The sequence below is a fragment of the Schizosaccharomyces octosporus genome (genome assembly GCF_000150505.1).
Source record: "Schizosaccharomyces octosporus yFS286 unplaced genomic scaffold supercont6.1, whole genome shotgun sequence".
NCBI lineage: Eukaryota > Fungi > Ascomycota > Schizosaccharomycetes > Schizosaccharomycetales > Schizosaccharomycetaceae > Schizosaccharomyces > Schizosaccharomyces octosporus.
The window spans coordinates 4528140-4546436 of NW_013185619.1; the positions used below are offsets into that span (position 1 = coordinate 4528140).

The 18297-nt window shown below is 36.1% G+C and overlaps 10 protein-coding genes across 10 annotated transcripts; 4 read left to right on the forward strand and 6 right to left on the reverse strand.

Annotated features, from left to right (window-relative positions):
* Positions 1–108: 108 nt before the first annotated feature.
* SOCG_04614 (cytosine deaminase) lies at positions 109–1200 on the reverse strand. The gene has a single exon (XM_013162360.1). The coding sequence runs from the start codon at positions 824–826 to the stop codon at positions 335–337; it is 492 nt and encodes a 163-aa protein (XP_013017814.1). The 5' UTR covers positions 827–1200; the 3' UTR covers positions 109–334.
* SOCG_04615 (membrane transporter) lies at positions 1134–4005 on the reverse strand. The gene has a single exon (XM_013162361.1). It carries the CDS (start codon positions 2881–2883, stop codon positions 1318–1320), a length of 1566 nt encoding a protein of 521 aa, XP_013017815.1. The 5' UTR covers positions 2884–4005; the 3' UTR covers positions 1134–1317.
* A 157-nt stretch (positions 4006–4162) lies between these two features.
* Positions 4163–5021, forward strand: SOCG_04616 (serine O-acetyltransferase activity; the record flags this gene model as incomplete). The annotated part of the gene is made up of 3 exons (XM_013162362.1): positions 4163–4242; positions 4380–4689; positions 4770–5021. The coding sequence occupies 3 exons, from the start codon at positions 4163–4165 to the stop codon at positions 5019–5021; spliced, it is 642 nt and encodes a 213-aa protein (XP_013017816.1).
* Positions 5022–5777: 756 nt separating this feature from the next.
* SOCG_04617 (iron/ascorbate oxidoreductase family protein) lies at positions 5778–6854 on the forward strand (the record flags this gene model as incomplete). The annotated part of the gene is made up of 2 exons (XM_013162363.1): positions 5778–6457; positions 6542–6854. 2 exons carry the CDS (start codon positions 5778–5780, stop codon positions 6852–6854), a joined length of 993 nt encoding a protein of 330 aa, XP_013017817.1.
* Positions 6855–7970: 1116 nt separating this feature from the next.
* On the reverse strand, positions 7971–10080 carry SOCG_04618 (protein-L-isoaspartate O-methyltransferase Pcm2). Its single transcript, XM_013162364.1, has one exon. The coding sequence runs from the start codon at positions 9764–9766 to the stop codon at positions 9074–9076; it is 693 nt and encodes a 230-aa protein (XP_013017818.1). The 5' UTR covers positions 9767–10080; the 3' UTR covers positions 7971–9073.
* A 33-nt stretch (positions 10081–10113) lies between these two features.
* Positions 10114–11270, reverse strand: SOCG_04619 (SNO4 protein). Its single transcript, XM_013162365.1, has one exon. It carries the CDS (start codon positions 11072–11074, stop codon positions 10337–10339), a length of 738 nt encoding a protein of 245 aa, XP_013017819.1. The 5' UTR covers positions 11075–11270; the 3' UTR covers positions 10114–10336.
* SOCG_04620 (meiotically up-regulated 180 protein) lies at positions 11209–14082 on the reverse strand. The gene has a single exon (XM_013162366.1). The coding sequence runs from the start codon at positions 12548–12550 to the stop codon at positions 11393–11395; it is 1158 nt and encodes a 385-aa protein (XP_013017820.1). The 5' UTR covers positions 12551–14082; the 3' UTR covers positions 11209–11392.
* SOCG_04621 (uncharacterized protein) lies at positions 13705–14266 on the forward strand. Its single transcript, XM_013162367.1, has 2 exons — positions 13705–13979; positions 14034–14266. Exons 1-2 carry the CDS (start codon positions 13855–13857, stop codon positions 14044–14046), a joined length of 138 nt encoding a protein of 45 aa, XP_013017821.1. The 5' UTR covers positions 13705–13854; the 3' UTR covers positions 14047–14266.
* Positions 14267–14562: 296 nt separating this feature from the next.
* SOCG_04622 (cation binding protein) lies at positions 14563–15467 on the forward strand. The gene has a single exon (XM_013162368.1). The coding sequence runs from the start codon at positions 14741–14743 to the stop codon at positions 15350–15352; it is 612 nt and encodes a 203-aa protein (XP_013017822.1). The 5' UTR covers positions 14563–14740; the 3' UTR covers positions 15353–15467.
* A 225-nt stretch (positions 15468–15692) lies between these two features.
* SOCG_04623 (hexose transporter Ght4) lies at positions 15693–18177 on the reverse strand. The gene has a single exon (XM_013162369.1). It carries the CDS (start codon positions 17730–17732, stop codon positions 16125–16127), a length of 1608 nt encoding a protein of 535 aa, XP_013017823.1. The 5' UTR covers positions 17733–18177; the 3' UTR covers positions 15693–16124.
* Positions 18178–18297: the final 120 nt, after the last annotated feature.

Below are 18297 nucleotides of genomic sequence, written 5' to 3' on the forward strand. Positions count from 1 at the left end.
TTTCAAATTGAACCAGCATGCAAATTGCATTAATTTTCACGTAAACGCTTGATTCTAGGAATACTACTGAAATGAATGACACTGTTTTAAATTTCACTTTAAAGTAAATTTCAGTAAATTTAGACTTTATTAAAAATATTCACTGCTAAATATATACATTACAAAAGTCCAAACCGATGTTGGTATGCCATACCAGTCGGAAAGAAGTAAGTTCTGGCTCTTTTCTCCAATATAAAATTCATACTTTAGGACCTGGCAAAATGGATTTTAAATTGTAAATAACAGAAGGTTATAAAGATCCTAATTTCACTCATGAAAAGAAGGAAAAAGGAAACTAATCCCAGTAATGACTGTGTGGAATCGCAGCTTCATCTTCGAGAAATGGACCCAGCACCTCAATGGGACGTGATGCACTTTTTGCTATTTCTTTACTACTTACTCGCAAGTAAAAATTTTTCGGATTAAGTTGTGCCAGTCGGACCAAATTCGCATTCGAAAAACCAAATACGATACGTCCTATGCCAGACCAAAAGATGGCTCCAAAACACATTGCACAAGGTTCAGTACTTGAGTAAAGCGTGCATTTCAGCAAACTTTCAGCATCTCGTATTTTCGTTATCGTACTTACTGCACAAAGTTCAGCATGTTGAGTTGCATCCGCTGAAGGTACCCGATTTTCAGTTATCGTCACTTCCTTGTCATGTTCGTCAACAATAACACACCCAAATGGATGATTACCATGTTTTCTTGCTTCTCCTGAAACATTAATCGCTTGGCGAAGGTACTTCACGTCCTTCTCTGAGAGTATATTTGTGCTTATACCCATATGTGAAAGTTATGTTAAATTCTTTAAAAGCATGCAATAACTCTGTAAGTCAGAAGGATATAAAATCTTAGCCTTCTTGCGTAGTCGACTTCCTATTCCGTAATTGATGACTTTTCCAGCCAAGCTGCTGCTCTTCTATCAGGTGGCTATTACTATCAATATGCATACTCTACGTATACATTCTTGACATTCACCATACGTGGACATTGTGATTATTATTAATATTAATATTAATATTAACGAACAACTGATTGATCAAAGTTTATGTGTACATATTGAACATACATATATATATATATATATATATGTAAATTGATTGTTAAACAATCACCAAAAAAGCAAACTAATACATAGTGACTATACGTCTTGATTTATAAAAAAAGGGGAATAAAGACAAGGAACCAAAAAAAAAGTATATCAACGAATTTTGAGACAGAAAACGCTTGAATAAATAACACTCTCGACACCAAAACACATAACGCACACACATCTTAAACCTCAACGTGTTTCTCATTACGCTCAGCTAAAGCTTCCTGTGTAATAGCGAGTCGACTATGTTTACGAAGAATGTGACCAAAAAAGTAAATAACGTAAATTAACAAAACAAGCGAAAGGCTGATAAAACCCAACGTAGCCATTGCCCAGGTAGTTGTCATATTGTTAAACATAATAGCACCCAGATGAACAAGGACGGCTGCTAGGGTAAAACTTGGGAGAGTGAAAGCAGCAACGGCAGACCCGGCCACCGAAGGGTAGGAATCAGTGACATAGTTCAACATAGCTAGCCAAAGCTGGGGATCACCAACAGCAATAAAACCACCGGCAATTAGAGGAGAAACCCAAGAAATGTTTCCACTGGAAGTAAATGCGAACCAAAAAAGTCCAAGAGGAAAGAACCAAACTGTAACTAAAGACATCAAGAATCGCGCTTCAGGGCGGTCAACACCACCGTTCTTCTTTTTGTCACGGCGGTAGAGCCAGTCTTGCAAAGGCTGTAGCATAACGACTAGCGTTACACCAACTAGAAAGTTTAGGAATGTTTCATTTGCGTGCATATAAGACATGTTGTAATTGTATTTGAAGACAGGGAACAGACCATCGAGATACAAAAAGTTAATACCATAAGCAAATCCATTATATAAACCCAAAGCAGCAACAATGGGTTCGGTGACAAAAATCCGGGCGGCCATAGTTAATGCAAATTTGGCACGTATAACTGCTGATTTTGCCTTTGCAAGAGTAGATATTTGTAAATTATTTTGTTCCAATTTCTTTGCATAATTCATAACATTCGTCGCAGGTAAAGTTTCAGGCACAAAGAAGCAAATGATGACCAAGAAGCCACCAACTATCATGTTCATCCAATAAAACCATCTCCAGTTCTTTTCAGCCAGCGCTTCACCAATTGGTGATCCAATGGATGCACCAGCATTAGCACCCCATACAAAGAATGCCATACCTAAACCAACAGTTTCTTTTGTAAAAACATCGCACATGCTACTAGCAACGTTTGCTACCGCAGCACTTCCGCAGATTCCAGCAATTGCGCTGTTGATCGCCATCATGGGAAGATTGTAAGCCAAAGCTTGAGGAATCTGGAAAATAATGTAAAATAAAATGGAAATCACATATACCCATTTTCTACCAATGATATCTGACATAGGACCCAAAATCATTGGTCCGCATGCATTTCCTAAAATAAAAAGACTTTGAACAAGGTAGGCAGCTTGTGAGCTACATTTCCATTCTTCTTGGAAATAGCTTACAAAGTTAATCACGGCAGTACTGGACCAAATGATATATGTTTCTAGTAAAGTGTAAGTGATGGTCACAAACCACTTTTTCCATTTAGGCCAATGATGAGGATGTGCTGGATGGTTTGCATCAATAGACATCAAAGCAGTCGCAACATTCCATTCATCCAACTGCTCCACGGATCCTTCTGAAAGCTTATCGTCACGAATAACGGTGGAGGCAGATTGCCTGACGGACTTTTTATCTTCTGGTTCATCCATCAGGCTGGTATCATTCACTACATTTTCACTAGTAGTAACCATGATAAAAAAATTCTTTTCTTCGTTTTTCCTAGTCAAAGAAAACGGAATTTGCCTTTTACTTTACTGTTTGGATAGTTTGGAAAATTGCAAACTGATCCAAAACTGAAGTCGTGAAGTTGCCACGACAAGTTTCCTTGTTTTTTTTTTAATAAAAAAAATAAAAAAAAAACAGGTTTCTCTTCGATGGAAAGAGTATGTGCAATTGCTTTGCAATGGTGTTTGGTGGAAAATAACTTCGAAACGCTCTGTTCCAACCCTGCCCTGTATGTATCGGATCGCTCCTGATTCCGATAAATGCCCATTCAGATAAAGCGAAGTGACATTAATTAATTGAACCATTCAAAGCTCTCATACTGATAAACTCAAAAGACGAAGCGCAAAGAACCGTCCAGCCGAGTAAACCGAATTCTACTTTTTGGTGCAAAATTCCAATTAAAATTTTCATGGTCAGGTAACACCACTGTCACAATGTCACTTGTCTTTGTTGCTTGTTTACCTGTTATATTTATTTTCTGTTTTCTGGTGTATAATTAGAGAATTCGTTTGCATATATATCGTCTATAGCTTCAATTATTATTATTTTTTTTGGAAATTGCTGAAAGGTTTTCTTGTTGAATTTCTCTTTCAAGGGCGTCTGCATTTTCCATCAAACTGTGCAAGCTAAAAGTATGCCAAAAGAGTAGTCAGAGCCGTTTGCTGATTTTTGTTCTAGCAGCACTAGATGTATCTATTAATGGTAATAACTATAGGTCGTCTTTCCGCTGTGAATTATCTGCCGCATAAAATTGAGATAGTATGTGAGTTCTCAGAAAGAGATATTAGTATCCTTTAGTGCATGTTAAAAGCAAAAATCAGTATCTTTTTGAGGATTAGTTTCGATCTCTTTCACGACTTTCTGTAATACCATGAAATATAGACCAACCGTTCAAGTGTATATAATCATACATCTTTGCAAATTTGAACCATGGCAAGCTGATGGAAAAGTGTTCAAGGAAGTAAGCAAAAGACATCGTATGAAACGACATTTTCTTTGTTCATCTTCTTTCTTTGTTTCTTTTATAATTTCGTACGTACATAGGTTAAATTGGGTTTAAATAAACTATAGTTCACGTCGCTGCCCAGTTCTAATTATAGACGTACCGTCATGACTTCATTTAAGTTATCTGATATGCCCTTAGATATACATATCTATATAAATGTATAATGTATACATACATATTCCGATTTACTCAGTACTAACTTCCAGTCTTATAGTATACACCAAAAGAAAAGTAAAAGCATGTCAAATACAGAGAAAGCCATTCAAACAAAGCGAAGCTTTAAAACAAAAGAGTACCAGAAAATGGTCCAAGGAGAATTGTAAGTAGTCGTCGATGTAAAGAAAACAACGAGAAAGTCAGCATGAAAGCTGGATTAGAACTCTTCTTGTATTACTTTATTATTTTGCAGTTTGACTTCGTTCATAAAAGTGGATAGTAACAGGTGTTTTTGAATAGATATTATGCTCCTGACCCAGAACTGCAGGTAGCAAGAGAATTTGCTAAAGTGGTTGCACGCCAATACAACGACACCCTTGGGAACCCTAATAAGCTAAGTAATGGCGAATTGAAAAAGGTTAGGGCAGCTATCTTGTCCCAGGTGATGTCGTTGGAAGACAATGGTTCTTCCATTGATATAGAACCTCCTATAGGGCTTGATTATGGTTTACATATCCGAATTGGAAAAAATTTTTATGCCAACAACGCTTGCAACTTTCTGGATGTTGCTCCCATTACAATTGGAGACAATGTTTTGTTTGGTCCTAGTGTATGCACCGGTAGTCTTGCCTTAACTACTACTATTACTACTACTTCCGCTATCGTTATGCTAACGCTTTTTTGATTTAGGTACAATTGTGTACAGCTACACATCCGTTGGATATTTCAACCCGAAACAGTGGAAACGAGTTAGCAAAACCTATAAAGATTGGTAATAACGTTTGGATAGGCCTGGGTGCCATTATTTTACCAGGAGTTACGCTTGGTGATGGCTGTGTCATCGGTGCAGGATCCGTCGTTACAAAGGATATTCCTGCCAATACAGTAGCAGTTGGTTCACCTGCTCGTGTCGTCAAGGAAATTGACCAACAACAACAATAGAGCTTTGAACAAACTCAAATATATAGAATGCTGATAATGATAGCGAGAAAGAGAAACCCTGAAAGCATCTCTGGATGTATGAAATCGTTTACGTGGTTTATGGTTTATGGAATGATTAAGACAGTTTACGATACGAATGAGTTTTATGAATGGTTTGCTACGTTTTACTATTTTTCTTTTTATCTATTTATATTTACGGTACTCAAGCAACAATAAAAGTCGTTGTAGGAAGAAACCTATACAACATTGCACTATATAAACTAGATGGACAAATATACGAAAAACAAGATTCAGGTTTTATTTTAGTACCAGCTCTTTCTTCAATTTTGTACATGCAAGCCTTGAATATTTTCAAGGACACTAGGAGAATAGCTTACCTCGGAGTTTTACCAAAGCTATTTGAAGACTGATCTTATCCACATCAACGAGTCCATCATCTCTTCTCACAAATCTTTATACCAAGTTAGCTTGCTTGGCTTTTTGGTAAATATTATAGATATGTAAACTCGCGAATTCGTCAAAACTTCGTTTTTCGTATTTACGTAATTTAGCTGCTCCCTACTACTTGATAGAGCCTTCTTAGGTAACCATGACTCTTTCGTACCGATTTAAATTGGGAGTTGATCCCATATTCTACGCATATTTGATGTATTAGGAAGAAGAAATTCAATCTCTCTTTACAATATCTACATTCAGAGTACAGTTATATATCAGAACTATCTTTACAGTGATTCTTGGTCATTTTTAAAGAAACAAATGGCGTCCGTGCAATTACCTTCTATCGATCTTTCCTTAAAAGACACAAAGTATGTAGCTGCAGAGCTTAAAACAGCATGCCAACAATGGGGATTTTTTACTGTGAAAAACCATGGGATTCCTATAGAAGATATAAGTAAAGTTTTTGAAATTAGCGATGAGTTTTTCAACTCTCCTTTGGAGGAGAAGAAAAAATTTATGTTTAAAGGCGGGCGCTTGCATTCAGGATATACAGGTCATTTTGGTGAAAAACTGGATGTTGAACATCAACGTAGAGGAGATATGAAGGAGTCTTATGATTTAGCAGGATTTCCTCATCCGGATGCGAATACAAACAGCCCAGTCATTCAAAAATACTTCATCGAACTAAAAGCCTTTCAGAGGGAATGCCACTGTCTTTCCTTAAAAATCCTTGATCTTATTGCTATTGGATTTGGATTCCCATCAGACTTTTTTAGCAAAAACCACAGTTCATCAGAAGATATTCTTCGTTTGTTGAAGTATAGTGTTCCTGAAGGAGTGGAGCGCCAAAAAGACGATGAAGACGCTGGTGCCCATTCCGACTATGGATCCATTACCCTACTCTTCCAAAAGGACGCCGGAGGCTTACAAATTCGACCACCTCAATCATACAATGTAGCCGACTGGCTCAGAGTCTCTGTGGACGAAAATTCAGTCATGTAAGGATAAACGAACAAAAACATTGGTTCTCTTTTCTTTTTCTTTTTGTTTTTTTTTTTTTTTTTTTTATTAACCAGTTCTAGCGTAAATATTGCAGATATGTTACAATTCTGGACCAGTGGACGGTTAAAGAGCACTGTTCATCGGGTAAGACTTGATGAAGACGTAAAAACCAGACAAACAATAGCTTATTTTGTTACACCTGATCCCGAAACTCTTTTAGCTCCGGTGTTTGAGAAAGAAAGGGAAAAGCAAAGCGAAGGAAAGGAAGATAACATGGAAACGGTAACGGCTGGGGAGTGGATAGAAGGAAGATTGAACATAACTTATGGTTATGGAGAAGCTCCTAGAGGATATTTGGACAGCCAAAATGGACTGATTGGTCAGTCATCATGATTCAATTTTATGTTGCAAGCAGTATATGAAGTTTTAATGATTTATAAATGTCTTTCCTTAATCCTTATTTCCTACGAAAAAGAAACCTAATATGATTATTCAATCGCTTTATGATTTGCTGGACCCGCCATAAGTTTCTTATGATGAACGAGTATCTTAAGAAGACGAAGAGCTCAATATTTTTTGGAAGGAAGATACAGCTGAAACTTGAGAACAAAAGTCGGAAAGGTTTCCGTCAATAAGTGTCTAATTTGCTTAATCGAAAATGTCTTCTCCCTGATGCAGCAAGAAGTTTTTTAATCTGGTTTACTAGAAATTGTAATCGATTGTTGAAAATATGATACAATTAAGACGAAAGATGGTATTTCATGATGATTTACGTCGAAATGACTGATGATACCGGGACCAAGTTCTTCAGACGATAAAAGTTCAAGAAATAAGCTGAAAGGTATCAATTAACAAAAAATGATTTTCAGTTACAATCAAATATCTTCTTCAACCGCTTGCTTCCGCTTTGCTTCCACATTTCCTCAGTTAATAGTAGCGGCTGTAGTTTATCGATGAACTGCAGAAAAACTATTAGCTTAAATGATATTGAACCCTTCTTTGAATATATTGACTATATATGGACAAAGATAGCCATCTTTGAAGATATATGATTATGGAAAAAGAAGAACACTTCGGTTTCCTCTCATAGAATGGCAATTATGAACGAAGATAAATTTAGTCTGCTAACAGTAAAGTTTTTTAATGGTTGAACATATATCACCTAAACTGAGATTAATGATCATTTCGTTGAATCTTCCTTTCTACTCAATCCCTGTGATAGCAGCAGACTATGCACTTATAAGATTTTTTCCACTTGAGCTTCTTTAATGATATTGCTTTTATTTTTTTTATTTTTTTTTGTTAGTACTTTATTTGGCTATTTTTTTTATGAGAAATTATAAATCAGTAAGAAAATGAAGATGTAAAAGAGAATTCTAGTTGTAACTGTTTTCTTGGCTTACTCCGATCCCAAGGTCGTTCATACCTTCTAGAAAGAGGTTTTTGAAATAATATTCTTTTCTATTGATGACTATACAATTTGTAAATTCCTGTAATTTCAAAGGCAGTATAAACAAGGGTAGATCTATATGAGAGTTCAATTTAATGTAAAACCTTACTAATAAAAAATCCAGCAAACCAATTATGAGAAGAATATTTTTTAAAAATTCATATACATAATAAATAAAAATGCGCATGTGAGATGACTCTGGGGGGTTGGGATTATAAGCGGGATTATTACAGTAAGGGTATCTTTCTGACTTTGGTGTTAAAAACAGGAAATAAATAAATAAGTAAGTATTCGATATGAAATACGGAAGAATTCACAACTCAAAGAATAAATATAATAGCTGCTTGTTTAAGTGCTGATGGATTCGGTGTACCCCAATGTTAAAAGTTGGCTAGTACTTTTAAGGTAAAAGGCGGTAAATTCTGTTCAAGGTAAAAACTTTTCTTATTCTTCGTTTAGATATTTCAAGGATTACATTCATAAGGTCTGTCGCGAGAAGGGAAAACAGCAAGTTAGCCATCAATGTTTTGCCTTTCAAACGAGGAAAACAATCTTCATCGATGCATGTTAGTAAGATTATGAATCATTTTATTCTCATATAACGCTTGGGACTTTCCTGAATTCTCCAATAGAAACCAACTTTTACGAGTGGATAATTTCATTCTAGATTGCTTTACTCTGACGACTCAAGAGTTTCTAGACAGAAAAACCTTTGTTAATGAAAAGCAGATTCTAACTTCCGTTATATCTTTCTATCTTCCAAGCTCCTTACGGATATCGAACCTGAATAGATGACTCAGAATTTTTTACATCCGTCGTTTGGAAATAAAAGCCTTTCAATAGTAAGTCTGTCATCCACCTCTCATTTCAAGAGAATCTCTTCAGTCGGTACATCAGCAAACCGAATTGCACATAATAAATGAACATATCGAATTCAATCCCAACGTTTACCGTACCGCTAATGGTGGTGACATCCGAATAAGCTTCTTAACTAAAAAAGATCACGTACACGAATATGGATTATTTGTACAAAATTGCTACCAAACATGCAAATACAGGATGTAAGCAAGTAGAAAGAAAAGTCTCACTTCATTTGGATTTGATTCGTGGCAAACAATTTTTAGATCTTCATGAGGAACCAAAGGAGTCGTACCCAAGGGTTCTACATATCTTCATAATCACTTGGAGGATCAGTCAAAGGAACATAACGTACAGAAAACAAAGATTTTTTTGAAAGGTTCCCATCAGCATGCTTATCATACACGAAAATATCTTGAAACGTTGTTCCCACAGGTATTATCATTTTCCCGTGAACGTTCAGTTGCTCCTTCAACCGCTTTGGTAGTTCAGAAGCAGCAGCACCTACATGGATTGCATCAAACTTTTCATCTTCAGGAGAACCTAGTCTTCCATCTCCACGGACGACCTCGATCCTTTTATGTTTCATCATGTAATCAATCAACGGATCGTGTTTTGCATCCTCTTGTAGATTCTTTTTTGACAAATCGACGAGTCCCTGTATGTGTTCAACACCTTTAACATAACCATTTTTTCCGACCATACGAGCCATGGCGGCCGTTAAATAACCACTTCCTGAACCAATGTCTAATACTCTGTTACCACTTTGAAGTTTTGACTCCAACTCTTCCAGAGCAATACCGTGCATATGTGGAGCAGATATAGTGGCACTGTACCCAATGGTTTGCGGTGAGTCTTCATAAGAGAAGTGAGGACAATAAAACTTGCGATCAGTGTGTTTCATCGCTTCAATCACCCTCGGCTTAGTTATTATTCCCGCCAGATTTAAATTTCGAATAAGAGCTGCATTTGAAGAGGCTCCACATTCCCAAGCCATTTTTTTTTAAACAGATAACACTGAAATGTTTGTAAAGAAATAGTAAGGAAAAAGAAAAAGAACCCGAAAAATATGAAGTCAACGATTGCCACAGGTTTAGTCAATAAATATAATGAATGCCATAGCACTCTTATGACACTCTGCGTCAAAAAACATACAAATTTCTATGGTGCATTTACCTATAGCATGTTATTCAAAAGTTGAGTGGTATGTTTAAGTATGACGATGAGTACCCATAAAGCGTCTAAATGCATGAACAATTTCACAACATAGTAAATATCAATTCAATTATGAAAAAAACAGACGTTAACTAGTTATTGTTACCTACTCATTATGGATTATATAGGCTTTACTTTAACTAATCCAAGGTAAAATTATTCTTTCGCGAGGAGTAAAATTTTCTCTACTTGATAATATCTTCTAATTCCTAAGAAAATTTAAATTTATTAAATAAGTTCATTATAGAAATAGAAAAACATGTTAGCATTCTTACAGGTTCATGAATATCTGTCATCATAAATTCTAGCCTCGGTCATTCCTCAGTATGCTTTTTCTCTGATGAAAAAATAATCAAGTTGAATTATTCTTTAAAGTTTCGACAGCAGCCTTAGCTGTTGATTCTGCACTTTGGGGGTTCACGCCGGTTACTATTCTACCGTCCACCTGAACGAAATCTGATACTGGAGTACTGGGATTAATGTATCTCGCACCAGCCTGTTCTAAAATTTCATTCAAGAATCCAATATTATGGTTTTTCAATGGGGTAGATAGCCCCATCATTACTTCTCCAGCATGTGTAAATGCGGTAACGTTCTTGTCATAGACAACAGATTTTCCTTTGGGGCATTTTGTATTTTGAACATGCACTAACAAAACGGGTCCATGACAAAGAGCAGCTAAAATACCTCTATTTTCATAAATTCTAGCAGCCAAATTTTGCATGTCCTTAGCTGTAGGAAGGTCGAACATCGCACCGTGTCCTCCTGCAATAAACAGCAATGGGTATTCATCAGGGTTTATCTCTTTAGCGGATTTAGCATTTTTTAGACACTCCCAAAAGTCGTCATTTTTATCATCGAGAACTTGTTTCTCTAAGTTTCCTAGTGCAATGTTGGTGAGGGATTTGTCATCAAACTTGCATTGTCCAGTCTCCGATACTATTTGTACTTCGTAACCAGCTTGTTTAAATACTTTGTATGGAACAAGTGTTTCAGAAAAAAAGGCTCCTGTTTTCATGCCGTCCAGATAAAAAGGGCCATAGTAACTAGTGGTACCCAACAACACTTTTCTGGTAGTGTTTGAGGACATTGTCTTAATTCTTTCAAGTTTCCCGTCAATGGAATGAGTATATATATATGTAGGTATGTCCGTGTCAGACAATCTAAAATCTGGAAAATTTTGCCTTCGTTACACATACCTGAAATGATCAAAATCTAACATCATGCAAATCGAAATCTCAAGAACACTCATAACATAAAATGGTAAAAGCGAAAATGGATAACTATATTTTAACAATAATCCCCCATTCGGTATGAACTAAGATTTCAGTAAATAAGTTTTGCATGCTACAGAATACTGGCAAAAAAAAGTTAAATAAATAAATAAATAAATAATTAATGCCTAGCATTAGTTCTTCTCCATAATTTCTTTTGTAAAGTCATATAACGCATTCACCCCATAATTTTGAGACCACTCTTCAAAGGTCATATAATTCATATAAAACATAAAAGTTTCGGTAAGAAACAAACCATCATGGATCCCGTTTTGTTCAATCATTATTTTTTCAGGATATTTCTTCCCTAGAGATGACTTTTCGAGACACCATTCCAAAATACTATCTCTCAAAATTTCGTTTTTGCCAACCAATATCAAAAAGTTACCTTCCTTAAATGGCGGAAGTCCTGACCAAATATCATCAGAAGTGTTTAAATTTATATTTGCTAACGGAAGTGAATACGATTCCTCATTTCGTAGAAAGAATTCTTTTCCGCAATTTTGCAAAGTCTCAAAATTGATCACGTCCTTATTAGCATTAGTTTCATAAGATTTAATTTTTTTGGCATTGTTTAAATCCAACCAAGGTGAAATCAATGCCACACCACTAGGCCAAACTACGTTGCTTGTTTTGGATCTTTCGTTTAGATGGTAAAGTAATGATAATATGAGATACCCACCAGCAGAATCACCGACTAGAAGTATTTTTCTGTATCCTAGGGAAACCAATTCATCATAGACGTTTAAGCATTCGATAATTGGTGTTGGATACGAATTTCCTTCAGGTAGCAAAGAATAATCAACGAGCAGAATGGATGGCCTTAATCCTTGTTTTTGTAGTAGAGTATACAAATTACTGAATGCGAAAATATGAACCGATGAGAATGAATGACAGAGCATTCCGCCATGAAGATGAACAATAACGGTCTCTTCTTCATCCACTTCCCGAGGTTGCTTAGCAAGCCATGCTGAATCAGGAATATTTCTTTTAGTATCTTTCCTGGTAAAAACTTTTCCGTAATTAGGAATGCTTTTGAAAGGATTGATTTTCTTCTCTTTCTTTTTTAGTATACCAAACAAGCTATTCCCTCCATCTAGGTATCTGAAATCTTTCAAAGCCATTCCATGACTTAAATGTGCATAACTCATAACAAGGAAATTCAGTAAATAGCTCTTCCGAAAAGTCTCTTGTTCTCGAAATCTTGTTCCTATAGTTACATATAATATAGTTGTCCAAACCCACACAAGTGGGAGAGTAATTAACCGCGCAAAAAAAGAAAGCGAAATCATTTTTAGCTATAAAATACTAATGAGGAAAGCATAAAGGATTGGTTTGAATGACTGACTATTTAGCAAAAGACAACATTTCTGGGATGCAAACCCTACATAGATAGTATGTATCTTGATAGCAGTTTACCGCAAAGTGGAACCCAAGAACTTACAGCTCCTTATTTACCAACAGTTGGACAAAAGACTGCTGCTTTATTCAGTTTTGGTTCTAACAATAGTTTTTAGACAGGGTCCTTTTTTTGGTCCTTTAAGCAAAAGAAAAAAGAACCTTGTTCAACAAGCAAACCTTTTTTATCCATCCAATACAAGCCACCTAGAAACGTAGCTTAAACTATTCTAGTAAGAAAATATCCTTTCCAGCAATGTGTAAGGAAAAATCGCTCCACTGAAGCGATTAAAATCAGAAAACACATGTATGAAAAGTCAATTAAAGATCATTTTAGCATTGCATCTTGAAGCTTTCGTAGACTCTTGTCTGTACTTCTACAGTCAAAATCGTTGCAGGATTATAAGTCTATGCAGTAAATAAGATCAGTCTTTCCAGGCTGATGAGGATTCGATCAAAGGTAATCTTTTTCATTTTGCTTTATTTCTGTTAGTTCACTGAAAATGCCTAGATGGGTTTCATGGAAACTGAATGAACTACCCCATTAAGAACTGGCTTGATTCTTTGTTGCTTCTACGGCATTTTTTCCTTTTTGGTTAAAAATGCGAAACAATCGATAGTGATGGAATGAAAACAAAAGGTTCCCGACCCCTTTGTCTTTAGACGGCATTCAACCGGATCTCGTCGAATTTGAAACCTCTGTACAGGCAAGAGACAATGTTTTGGTCATCTATCTATTCCAAATTCCATCTACTACTTTCATTTTCTTGGCCATCCATTACTCATTGTCTCTTGCCTATTGATGACAATGATGAGGATGATTACAAGTTGAGTAAACAAAACCCGACTGACTCCACTATTGACGAACGGATCTAAAAATGAATTGTACCTTTGATGAAAAGATGATTCTTTTCGATTTATCTCCACATTCTTTGTGACTATTGATCTTTTGTTGGAAGCCGATTATCAATTTGGGACAATGGAAAATTTTGTAAAGAAGAATGGGACCTTGAACAAAGAGCACATTTGGTCGATAGTTTCGGAAATTGTGAAGAAAAGGTATAAATACAGGTGAAAATGTAACAAAAGTTCAATATTCAGAGCTTGATTTCCAATCTCATTAAGCCATCTTCTTTACCTTTTTTATTTTTGGTCTTTTTGCCCATCGACAAACATTAACAACAACAACAACAACAACATGGACGCTATCAACAACAGTTCCAACAACGGCAACAACTCATCTCTTGTCAACAATGCTCCTTCCAAGCCAACTGTAACCACCAGCGGCGCTTCCTGGTACCAACCCAAACCTCCTGCCATGTGGTATGGCAATCCTCCTTGTGTTATTCTCCTCTACTAACTTTTCTATTTTTTTAGTGTCATTGCTTAAGAGCAAACTAGTATTATGATTTTTTTATGTCTCATTTTGAGTCCACTTTTTTGATTTTTATTTTATTTTATTTAATTTATTTTGTCTTGATTTGGTTTGATTTCCAGTAATACTTAGTATTCTCTAACACTGCGAAATTTCAATACATTGATCGATTTTTGAATCCGTAACTTCAATCATTGTATTAACAATTCTTAATAATTTCCTCCATTTTCAAATAGACTTCTGTAACATCGCCTAGTCTAACCAACTCTTCAATGTTGCTGTTTCATAAGAACTAAGAGCTTGCTGCTTTCTTGTTCCCAAAAATCTTTAGAACTCTTCACCAATAATGCCAAAACAAAAAGAAAAATAAATGAACAAATAAGAAGCAAACGAGAAACGAAACCAATCGTCATTCGTTTTTCACCATGATGTATCAAAGAATAGGTTGCCATCCGACCAGACGTATACGAGAGAAATTGATCAATCAAAATGCTTGTAATAGGTTTATTTACATAATAATCAAAATAAAATCTTGTGTAGATATGTTGGGTCATGTAAATACGTAGCTGTTGATATGTATTTTTCAACGGTTTTTTGGAGTGATGACCGACTGAAGTCAGCTACATATTCATGAATCATCATGCTGGTTTGCTAAAAGAAGTTCTATATAAAGGAAGTGATCCCAAGTTTTACAGAACAGTTTCAACGAATGCTGCTTAAACAACGTCTTCATTTACCGTTGTTAAACTTAACAAGGACATACGCAACAAAAATGTCGAGAATTTCAGACGTAGTATTTAAAGACCACAGAGAATTACAGGATCAATACAAAAACATCAAGGCTGCTAAAGATGCCGACACAGCAATTCGTTGGCAAAACCAATTCGTTTGGGAATTGGCGCGTCATTCCTTAGGAGAGGAAATTGTCGTTTATCCAAAGTTTAAGAAATACCTTGGAGACGTTGGCGAGGAATTAGCAGAAAAAGATCGAAACGAACACCAAATCGTTAAAGATTATCTGTATAAATTTCAATCTTTGAATCCAAGTCAAACGGAATTTATCCCAACGATTGATTCTTTGATGGCGAATCTACAGAAACATATCGAAGAAGAAGAATCTCAGGACTTTCCTCAATTGGAGAGCAAATTATTAGCCGATGAGTCCCAAGAGATGGCTCAAAGCTTTGAAAGAACAAAAATGTTAGTTCCTACACATAGCCATCCATCTGCTCCTAACAAACCTCCTTTTGAAACTGTTGTCGGACTGCTTACCGCTCCCCTTGACAAGTTGCAAGATTTAATGAAGCGTTGGCCTCAATAGGTTATTTCATAATTGATTTAATGCCTTGTTTTTATGGGCTACATAACGAATCATGATTATATTTAGTTTAGTAAATTCACATATTTTTAACTCAATTCAGAAAGTTCAAATGTTGCTTGCTTATACAACTCTTATAGACATACTTGGAGACAGACAACACATTGTATTATCAAAAAAATTATGTACAACAAAAGCATGACTTCTTTGACTTGAAAGACATTTATTAAATTAACTTATGATGATGCCCTTCTATTTCTACTTACAACTGTACAACATTCCTATTTCATAAAACAATACTTTTATTTTTTTATAAGAAACAGTAAACACCTTTTGCAAGAAATAAAAAACATGACAAAAGAACAACTATTTCAGGCTATCGAATATTCCAGGATTCCACGCAAAAATAACTTTCTTTCGTTACCAATGAATAGTACAGTACACAAACAAATCATTTATAGACAAAGAAAAGTAGTTTTCAAGGAATCAGCATACGTATCTCATTAATTTCATAAATAATCAAAAATAAAAGAATACCGCAAGTACCTTTATTTTTTATAATCATCAATTGAAAATTCATGAACCATTCCATCACGGCACAGAGTACTTAGCTATTTGGCAATCAGTCCATTTATAGTGATATAAATGCACAACATCATGTTTCATAGACTAAATAACATCGTAACTTAAATGAAAGATCAAAGAAGCTATTGCTCTACCACAGCGGTGAAAAGTTTTTCTATATGTGGTGTAAAGAGAGGCACGAAAGCTGTGTCTATAATTTCGAGTCCAATTTTCCGGCATCGACATTCTTCTCGGTTTCTCCAATCTTTTCTGCATTTTCGATGAATTCTTCTTCTTGATCTTGAGCTCCCTTGGACTTTTCTCTTTCGCGTCTTTCTTCCTCTTTGCTGAATTCGATATGATTCTTCTTGACATTGCGAATGTATTTCATGGAATTCCATGGCTTGACATTCGAAAGGTAAAGCTCATTAACCTCTTCCAAACTCAATCCCTTAGTTTCCTTGGCCATAAAGAAGATCTGGAACGATGAAAGAACGTTGATACATGCGTAAATATAACCCAATTTAAAACCTATAGCATTGGAAATGAATGGAGTAAAGAAGGAAACCATAAAGTTACCAAGCCAGTTTCCTGCAGTTGCGACACCAGCACATTTACTACGGTAACGGATTGGAAACGTTTCACCCACAATGACCCAACCAATGGGACCCCAAGAACAGCAGTAAGAAAAGATAAACAAACACGAAAACACAATCATCACAGAACCAGCTCTGGTATCTGAAGAACCATCAGAATTGTATAGCTTTTTGTCACCAACGGCGGCGTAAATGAAAAAGCAAATAGCCTGGAAACCGGCACCAAGAATTAACGGAAGTCTTCTACCAACACGATCCACAATGTAAAGAACGCACAACGTTGTACCGAAATTGATAGAACCTAAAATGATTGCAGGAAGATAACGATTAGTCATTCCGGTTCCTCTAAATACTTGAGTGGCATAATAAAAGTAGTAATTATTACCAATGAGTTCTCTTAAAAACATAGTCAAGAACCCAAGAGCAGTACGATAGCGAATATCGGGGCCAAGGATATCACCCCATTTGGCTTTTCCTCCGGCCATTTCTTTGTCAATATCACTTCGAATTGTGTTGAAGTTGGTTTGGATAATTTCAGTCTCTGGACTAAGTTCGGCAGTTTCACACATGACTTGTAGAGCCTTGTCTTCTTTTCCAATGTAAATAAGATATCTAGGGGATTCAGGTAGGAAAAGAACACCAATCATAAGAAAGACACCCCAAAGCATATTAATGCCGAGAGGAATTCTCCAAGTGGCAGTGTTGGTCAAATCTTTGGTTCCAATGTTGATGCATGCTGCAACCAATGTACCGCATGTTTGAAAGACTTGGTAGGTACAGACAATGGCACCACGAATTTGGGGAGGGGCGACTTCGGATTGGTAACTTGGACTAAGGACGGATAATGCACCGATGGTAAGACCGACAAAGATTTTACCGACTAAAATTTGAACCCAAGAATGAACCGAACTAATCAAGACAATTTGGCCAATAATGTAGCATGCACTGAAAAAGCAAATGGAATTTCGTTTTCCAATGAGTTCAGTGAATGGGGAAGAAAGCATAGCACCAAACAAACAACCAGCATTCACCATACCAGTCAAAAGACCTTGGCGAGCAGCCGTGTAAGAATATTCGTGTGAGGAAGGATCATAGCGGTTTGCAAAACGGGCTTGAAAATCTCTCATATTCAAAATTCCGCTAATGGAACCAGTATCGGCACCTCCTAGCCATCCAGCCATGGAGATGAACACCACAAGAATGGATGTGATAAACCTTTTCATTTTTCAAAAAATGCAAACACGCTCTTTAAACCGAGGGGGGGAGGGGAAGTGATAATGCAATGGAATTATATATTACAACAAAAGAGAAAACACAGACACACAAAGACAAACAAACGCTCCTAAAAAACGATCGGGGAAAAACAATTTTAAACGACAAAGAATTGAAGAATCAAAGAGACGATACAACCAACTCTTCACGAAAAGAGTGAATTCTCACACTAGGAAAGAATCACAGACAGCGAGCGACTTGCGACTATTGACGACTCCAACAAACGAAAATCACTATAAACAACGAAACGAACAAAAATTAAAAAAAGAAATAGAAATCTACTAAGGAAGAAGGACGCTACATTGCGGGTGGATGCCTTTATATATACTGAAAAATGGTGTTTCATGTCAATACCAACCTAAATTCAGGGCAAAGTTTAAATATCGGATTTCATGGGGAGATTCATTCTGCTGTCAATAAAATCTCGTTTAGGAGTTTGAATATCATCATTTCCTGTTGGCCCCATAAAGAAGTGAGAAACTGATCTCACTTTATCAGCCAATAATCATTCTTCTG

Coding starts and splice junctions, on each gene's coding strand:
- SOCG_04614 (XM_013162360.1), bottom strand. CDS start 826: ATGGGTATAAGCACAAATATACTCTCAGAGAAGGACGTGAAGTACCTT.
- SOCG_04615 (XM_013162361.1), bottom strand. CDS start 2,883: ATGGTTACTACTAGTGAAAATGTAGTGAATGATACCAGCCTGATGGAT.
- SOCG_04618 (XM_013162364.1), bottom strand. CDS start 9,766: ATGGCTTGGGAATGTGGAGCCTCTTCAAATGCAGCTCTTATTCGAAAT.
- SOCG_04619 (XM_013162365.1), bottom strand. CDS start 11,074: ATGTCCTCAAACACTACCAGAAAAGTGTTGTTGGGTACCACTAGTTAC.
- SOCG_04620 (XM_013162366.1), bottom strand. CDS start 12,550: ATGATTTCGCTTTCTTTTTTTGCGCGGTTAATTACTCTCCCACTTGTG.
- SOCG_04621 (XM_013162367.1), top strand. CDS start 13,855: ATGGACGCTATCAACAACAGTTCCAACAACGGCAACAACTCATCTCTT.
- SOCG_04622 (XM_013162368.1), top strand. CDS start 14,741: ATGCTGCTTAAACAACGTCTTCATTTACCGTTGTTAAACTTAACAAGG.
- SOCG_04623 (XM_013162369.1), bottom strand. CDS start 17,732: ATGAAAAGGTTTATCACATCCATTCTTGTGGTGTTCATCTCCATGGCT.